At 50.9% G+C, this 7,998-nt stretch overlaps 1 protein-coding gene across 2 annotated transcripts in view; it reads left to right on the top strand.

The window, feature by feature from the left end:
* The window catches only part of Tmem143 (transmembrane protein 143), a 21,439-nt gene that overhangs the window by 9,083 nt on the left and 4,358 nt on the right, over positions 1 to 7,998 (top strand). For both annotated transcript variants that reach the window (XM_026789159.1, XM_005366765.3), the window contains exons 4-6: positions 3,158 to 3,352; positions 4,298 to 4,428; positions 5,501 to 5,780. In XM_026789159.1, the coding sequence (XP_026644960.1) occupies positions 3,158 to 3,352; positions 4,298 to 4,428; positions 5,501 to 5,780 (606 nt within the window). The remainder of the gene's footprint in view (positions 1 to 3,157; positions 3,353 to 4,297; positions 4,429 to 5,500; positions 5,781 to 7,998) is intronic.

Genomic DNA, 7,998 nt, shown 5'->3' with positions numbered 1-7,998 from the left:
CTAGTTCCAGGACAGGCTCCAAAGCCACAGAGAAACCCTGTCTAGAAAAAAACCAAAAAAAAAAATAAAAAAAAAAAAAAGAATCTCCTAGGTAATTAGGGTGTTGTCAATCTGTCTGGCTACTTCCTGCTGAGCGGGGGCGCTGCATTCTTGGGGGGTATTTTACATCAACATTTCAGGGGGGTCTCAGTAATTTAAACTGCATAAATTTGCAATGAATCCACAGATTCTCATCCTCTGTGGAGACAAAAGCAGAACCTCTTTTCCAAAGCATCAAATCCTTAGGCCTGTATTTTAAAGTCAAAATACCTTTCTTAGCAATTCCCAGATCAAACGTCTTTCTCCAGTCCAGAACACAAAAGACAACACAATAATATATATCTCTACACACTGTATCTTTTGAGGCCCTCAAATCACCTTCCTGCCTCCTTTTTATTTCTTCCCTACTGGCCAGTCTGCCAGAGGGTGCCCCTCAGAGCATCTCTGGGGATGAATAAACACATAGTCCTTTTAATCTGACTTGACTTGTTCCCAATCTGGAACATTTAAACCCCCTCCTGCACAAAATCTTTGGCTGTCTTCCTTGTTACTTCCATGCCTTGTTGCTTTAAGAGTTTCAGTTACCGGCTGGAGAAATGGCTCAGTGGTTAAGAGCATTGCCTGCCCTTCCAAAGGTCCTGACTTCAATTCCCAGCAACCACATGGTGGCTCACAACCATCTGTAATGAGGTCTGGTGCCCTCTTCTGGCCTGCAGAGATACCCACAGACAGAATATGTATACATAATAAATAAATAAATATTTTAAAAAAAAAGAGTTTCAGTTACTTTTTGAGGCCTTTTAATTCACCCTCCTGCGTCTTTATGCTTGCTTATCTTTTGGAGGATGTCCCTCAGAGTTATCTCTAGGGATTAAAAATTAGAACACTTTACTTTCCCCAATACACTGCTCCCACTGAGCGACCCCGTTCACAAATCTCCACTTTCCAGAACCCGGTGGAACCTCCACTTGCTGCGGCCTGTGCAGTCTGGATAGCCAAGACTGGCGGGGGAGGGGGGTGCCGGGATTGAGACACAGAGGCTTCTTTTCAGGTGGAAGAACAGCAACCTTTATTTTGCCCAGCAACCTTTTATACCTCTACTCCTGTGGAGACCCATCGGCCAGAAAGGACACAAACATCCTTGTCAATTACAGGCCACAAGGAAGTTTCCCTGCCAGTCAGGGGGAGTGAGGGCAGCTGGATCACAACAGGCTGGCATGTCTAGAACCAGGTGGGACATCTTGGGGAGGGAAGGAAGAGTGGCCATTTTGATGGCATGTTGGGCTGCAGCAGTGTGAGGTACTGATGGGGTGTTGGCACTAGTTAGTGCACAGGCACAGCTGTACACACAGATCCTATACAGGGTTCTAGAGGCAGGGAGTCCTGTGGGGCCCGGGGACAAACAATTCCTTCCATGTTACTGACCCTCTGACCCTTGAAATGGCAGCATTTTATCCCTGTCTGATCTGGTGGAAGTGTCTGTTTTGCTTTGTTCTTTTAAATATTTTTGCCATGCTGGGACCCAGGTTGCTGAGCCACACCCCAAAACCTCAACAGGGGATTCTAGGCAAGTTTTCTACCATGAACTTTATCAGAAGTCTCTCCCTTCCCTTCCCCTCCCTCCCTCCCTCTCCCTCTTTCTTTCTTTCTTTCTTTCTTTCTTTCTTTCTTTCTTTCTTTCTTTCTTTCTTTCTTGTCTTTCAAGACAGGGTTACTCTGTAGCTCTGTAGACCAGGCTGGCCTTGAACTCACAGAGGTCTGCCTGCCTTCACCTCCTCAGTGTTGGGATTAGAAGCGTGCACCACCACCACTTGGCCTCTTTCATTCATTTTTGAGACAGGATATTGCTAAGTTGCCCAAGCTGGCTTTGAGCTTTCCCTGTTCTTGCTTCTTCTTCTTTAGAAGATGGGAAGACAGGCCTTGACACAAGGTCCAGAGTATGTTATCTTTTTTTTTTTTAATCATATCGGGGAGGTTAGTCAGGTCCAGCCATGGGAGGGGATGTGGGGAAGACCTGGGAAAGCATTTACTTTCCACACTATCCTGGAGGCAGGTGCCGTCTAAACCACATCGTGCTGGGCCACACCAGGCAGGCCTGGGATGCTGGGAGCTCTGTTGGGGTGCCTGATAAAGGCAGGGAAGAAGCAGAAGCTTGGGACTGCACAGGATGAGACCTTCTGCAGGCTTGGTGTGGTGGGCTGTGCGTGGTCTGGTGCCTCGAAGGAAATGGCCCCTGTGGGAGGACTGGAGGCATGTAGGCAGCTTTCGACCAACCGATCACCTTGCCCACCTCAGACACACTTCTGGCTGGGCCTCTGCTGCTGCTGGGATGGTCGTGCCTTCCACAGCCTGCGAGGTTTCGTTCTGACAGAGTCTTTCGACAGCCCAGGCTCACTCGTGTGTTAGTCTCCTGAGCGCTGGGATGACAGTGTATGCCACCATGCTTAGTCAATACCTCTCCCAGCCCTCTTCTTCAAGAATTCTCCAGCCAAAGTACCGGATGCCCAGTGCTCTAATGTACAAATATTAAAGCACTCATAGTTCATCAGGCCACGTAGGGTTTGAGGCTTGTCCAACAAGCAGGAGTAGAAGTTCACGGGGCGGCTGTCACCTCCATTCAGTCCCTCCATGTGCCCTGGCCCTGGGCGGCTGGGGGTCGCTCGCACTCCTGGCAGTCTGGCCTCCTGCAGCTGCTTGGGAGGAAGAGAGCCGCACTCAGGGCAGACCTCAGAAGGAAGCTGGAGATGTGGGTGAGCTTGTCCCCACAATGTTTTATTGGGTTTTTTTTGTTTGTTTGTTTGTTTTTTTTCGAGACAAGGTTGCTTTTTGTTTTGAAACAGGGTTCTCACTATGTTGCAGTGGCTAACCTGGAACTCTTTTATGTAGGCCATGCTGGGCTTTAACTCACAGAGATCAACTTGAGTCTGCCTCCCAAGTGCTGGGATTAAAGATGTACACACCACCGCATCCAGCTGCACAGTGTTTTAGGTGTGTGTGGCAGGGTAACACTCTCTACTTGGAAGACAGCATAGCACACCGAGCTCTGGGCATTTCCAGGCCCCAGGGGTCTATATCCCTGTGTTGTAACCTCCCTGTTTTTCCTGTTGTCTCCCTTCAGGCCTTGTATGACCCCATCAACCCTGACAGGGAGACTCTGGACCAGCCATCCCTTTCTGATCCCCAGCGTCTGTCCAGTGAGAAAGATGTGCTCCAGGCTCTGAAGCCCCTGCTGGCCCAGGCCAACTTCTCTGCACTCTCTGAAGATGCCCTCGCCTACGCACTTGTCGTCCATCACCCTCAGGATGAGGTCCAGGTACCTGTTCCCAGAGGAGCCATATTTGCTTACCTAGAGAAAGCACCCGTCTTCCCCAGCCACTTTGGTCCTCTGCTGGGAACGGGTTATCAGATGAGGGTCTTGGCCAGGTGTGGTGCTGCCACCTGACAGTTCTGTGATAAACAGTGTAAAGCTCATTCCGTGGGCTGGAGAGGTGACACTTGTTGCTCTTGCTGCACCCACACAGCCTCTTACAGCTGCCTGTGATTCAGTTCCGGGAGACCCAGCACCTTTTCTGGCCTTTCAGGTGGGCACCAGGCATGCCTGCAGTGCACTTACATACGTGAAGACCAAACACCTGTACATATAAAATAAAAATAAATCTTAAAAAAATTCATAGGCTGGTGTGGTGATACACACTTTTAATCCCAGCCCGTGGGAGGCAGAGGCAGGTGGATCTCTGAGAGTCAGAGCTCAGCCTGGTCTACAGAGTGAGTTCCAGGCCAGTCTTGACTATATAGTGAAACCCTGTCTCAATATCACCTCCAAACAATAACAATCAAAAAACCTCTCTGTCTTCTCTTCTATAAAGTCAGCAAAGGTGAAGAAATACTAAAATCTTCCAGTTCTACATTTTAGAGAACTTTAAACTGTATTTTTTCTAGACATATTCTGTCATATTTTAGGATGTGATCCGCCAGTGGCGGTGGGACATGATTTAAGTGACGATGTCTTGTCTTTGTAGTTGCTTCATAAATGGAAACTCTTAAAACCAGTGCTGTCGTAGATTCTAAGCAGTTTCTTGTGTGCAGCCCCAACCCTATGCAGTATACCACATGGACCATGCACGATTCCCTTACCTACACACTGCATGTTCAGCAACAGAAGGCAGGCTCCATTTCTGGGTAGGATGTGTATTCTGGCACCCTGTCCGTAACACCCGGCTCATGTTCAGCAACCTCTGCTTCCTTTTCCCCTTGGCAGGTGACAATAAATTTGGATCAGTATATCTACATGCAGTTCTGGGCCCTGGGCCAGAGAGTTGGGCAGATGCCCCACATGTCCAGTGTGGGCTCCAAACGTGGCTTCTTCAGAAAGTTGCCCCCTGTGGAGAGGTGAGGAGGCCTTTGTTCCCCAGTTGCAGTAAAGGGGAGCAAGGTTTGAGTTGAAGGGGATGATAGATAGGTCAGTGTCTGGCTTTGGTGTCTTTGGCCAGGGAGAAGTCCAGAAATGGGAGGTATGATTGTCAGAATGCAGCCTTTTCTTCCCAAGAGGAAGTGTGAACTACTGTCTCTAGAGAAAGAGTCGAGGAGGCCAGTCATCTCCATTTTCCAGATGAGGAAAACTGAGGGCCAGAGAGGGGAGGCCACATCCCAAAGAAGTGGCACAGCCATGCTTTGGTGCATGACTGACAGGTCCAATAAGAATATAAAGTGACCTCCCTCCATGGCTGAACGTGTAATCTGCTTCCGACTCCTTATGATTAAGAAGCTTTCTAAAGGCCATATAGCATGGAGACATGGAGTTTTAGGTGTGTGTCAGTCAGAGCTGATTATATGTGTGTGTGTGCATATATATAATAAGTCATATATATATAATGATCTGTTAGACTGGCTTTCAGGCTGTGGTCAGGGTAGTCCAGTCATGGCTGCCTCATGATGGGAAGGGTGAGAATCCAGTGTTTGTTCAGTTATGGAGGTTTCTGGAGAGCTGCTGAGGAGCCCTGAAGTTAGTCCTAACCCAGGAATGAGTTTGCCAGTGGGAGTGAGAGCAAGCAGGCAGAAAGCAGAAGCCCTCCTTTCTCCTGCCCTTTTATTTATTTGTTTTGAGACATGGTCTCCCCTTATGTTGCTCTGACTGGCCTGGAACTCCCTATGTAGACCAGGCTGGCCTCAAACTCGGAATATCTGTCTGCCTCTGCCTACTGAGAGCTGGAATCAAAGGCGTGCACCCCCAACCCCCAGGCCTTCTATACGGCTGTCACTAGAGTGTGATTGCCAAGTTCAGGGTAGATTTGCCCACCTCAGCAATCCAGTCAAGCACGTCCTCACAGGAGTGCCCAACAGCTTGGGTTTTAGTTGATTCCAGATGTGGTCAAGGTGACAACCAGGAGTAGCCGTCACAAGGTGAGACGCTCTGGCCCTAACACCCTCACCCTGCACTCATACCCTCCTCTCTGGCCCTCAGGAGATATTTCAAGCGTGTGGTGCTGGCAGCGCGTACTAAACGAGGGCACCTGGTTCTGAAGAGCTTCAAGGATACCCCGCTGGAGGGCTTAGAGCAGCTGCTGCCGGAACTGAAGGTGCGCACGCCCATGCTGCAGCGCGCCATGCTCAACCTGATGCTGGTGGTCTCGGGAGTTGTGTTCTTCGTCAATGTGGGCATGGTGATACTGTCTGACCTCAAGATGGCCACCTCCCTGCTGCTACTGCTCTTCGCTGCCTTCATGGGCCTGAGGGCCTCCAAGGTGAGCACCCTTGGGTCCCTGCTGCTTCAACTGCCCGGCCAGCCCCCCCCCCCCCAGTACTTTCCGTTATTCCACAACCTGTTCCTGGTGCCCGATGCCCTTACATCCTGCTTACTTCATTCACCAGCACCCTTCACCCCAGACAGGGCTCCTACCCCCTGCGCCTCAGTTTAAGAGCAGAGCAAAAGTGTGTACTTTGGAGCCTGCCAGACTGGATCTGGATATGGCTGCTGTCCTGCAGCTATGCGGTCTTCAGTCAGTCGCTTGACTTCTCTCTGCACAGTGAGAATGGTACCAGGGCCTGCTGGCGAAGGGTGGATGGTTTGGACAGGGATGGACAGAGATGGCAGGAGTCAGTGTGAGCCTGCCACAGTTCAGGAAGTACTGTCCAGGGTCACTGCTGAAGTGATTATGGTTCCTACAATGGGACTCTTTGTTTCCCATGTTTCCTTCCTGGAGGGCTACTGTGATCAGTAAGAGAGCCCCAAAAGATGGGTTTGGAAACTCGGGATCTGGGCCAGGAAGTTGCGTATTTAATAACCTTCCTTGCTGAGCTGCAGCATGGAGTTCGGGGCCTCCTCAGAGAGGCGTTGCTCAGGAGCTAGGATTCAAGAACCCTACTTGGGGGCTGGAGAGATAGCTCAGAGGTTAAGAGCACTGACTCTTCCAGAGGTCCTGAGTTCAATTCTCAGCAACCATATGGTGGCTCACAACCATCAGTAATGAGATCTGGTGCCCTCTTCTGGCCTGAAGGCATACGTGCAGGAAGAACCCTGTATACATAATTAATAAGTAAGTCTTAAAGAAAAAAAAAAAAAAAGAACCCAACTTGGAATCTCCTTGCCATTGCATGCCCTGTTGGCTGAGATGGATGGGAAGGGTGGCGTTTCTCAGTTCTTCCGGGTTACAGTGCCCCAGGAGTGCAGCTTGCTGTGCACTCTGCATTCCGTCTACCTGCCAGCTCCTTAGTTCTCAAGTTGCTGTCAGCAGTTTTCAATCCTGCAAATGATGGCCAGGCCGTCCGGGCCACAAGGGGAAGCAGGGAGAGGGGTGTGCAGCAGGGTTTTAGACAAGGCCCAGCGTGGCCAGGGTGGCCCATGGGCACACATCTAGGCTTCTCCTCAGGTTTGCAGGGGACACAGGTTAAAAGCAGGGAGGAGCCAGGCAGTGGTGGCGCACACCTTTAATCCCTGCACTCAGGAGGCAGAGGCAGGTGGATTTCTGTGAGTTCGAGGCCAGCCTGGTTTACAGATTCCAAAGCTACAGAGATCTCAACCCTGTCTCGAAAAACAAAAAACCCAAACAGAGAGGAGCTGCAATGGAGGGGGTGACTGAGAGCAGGGGTCAGCCCAGTGAGGACGCTCCAGTGTTGTGGGGAGAAGACACTGTCACTCCTCAGCGGGCCCTACAGGAGTGGAAGGGCCCAGTTAATCCAGTTCTGGTACTCTGATTACCCCTTTATTCCTCCTCCACTGGGCCCCAGCCGTGGCCTCCCACCAGAACTCCGAGCCTTCTATCTCTAGCCCGATTATTCATTCCTTCTGGGCTTTAGTGTCTCCGTGTCTGCTGTACCACAGGCCCCTGTCCTGGTCCTTTCCCATCTCTGCCTCTGTGGAACCATGTGCTCTCTGCCTGGCTTCTCAGCTCCTGCCTTGGAGCAGGATACAGACCCTTTGTCTCCACCTTGAGTCTCTGGCCAGCTGGGCCTGAAGCAATGGTTCTCACTGGCTGCTATGGCCAACGTCTCCCACATCTGCTCTTTGCAGGGCTACCATTCCTTCTCACTGTCTGGTGGGTTCCTGTTCAGCGAACCTCATGGTTGGTTACAATCCTTCAACACTCTAACCTGCACCCCAGTCAGTTCCTTCTCTTTGTATGTCTGTGACACCTGACCTCTCCTGCTTCCCAAACTCTGCACCTGCGTGTGCCGTCCCCTCTGACTAACTGTATTCTCTCTCACTGGGCTGGCCACCCTGTGCATTTCTTGTCCCTTGCCCAGAGGCCATCAACCCCGAGGCCTTGCTGGATCACTTAGTCTGGGATGGGTCTCTGGACACCCTACCCTATGCTGCCTTTGCTGTGCAGAGCAGGACAGGAGCAACCCAGAGGTTGCAGAGAAGTGTAGGTCTCTCCAGCTGGGTGCAGGCTGTAGAGACAGGTGGGTGCATGGGTTATTAGAGTGTGGGTCCCTCCAGCGGGGTGCAGGCTGTAGAGACGG

Source organism: Microtus ochrogaster, unplaced genomic scaffold, assembly GCF_000317375.1.
Source record: "Microtus ochrogaster isolate Prairie Vole_2 unplaced genomic scaffold, MicOch1.0 UNK14, whole genome shotgun sequence".
NCBI lineage: Eukaryota > Metazoa > Chordata > Mammalia > Rodentia > Cricetidae > Microtus > Microtus ochrogaster.
The sequence above is the reverse complement of the archived record's forward strand: the minus strand, read 5'-3'. Positions and strand labels throughout refer to the sequence as shown.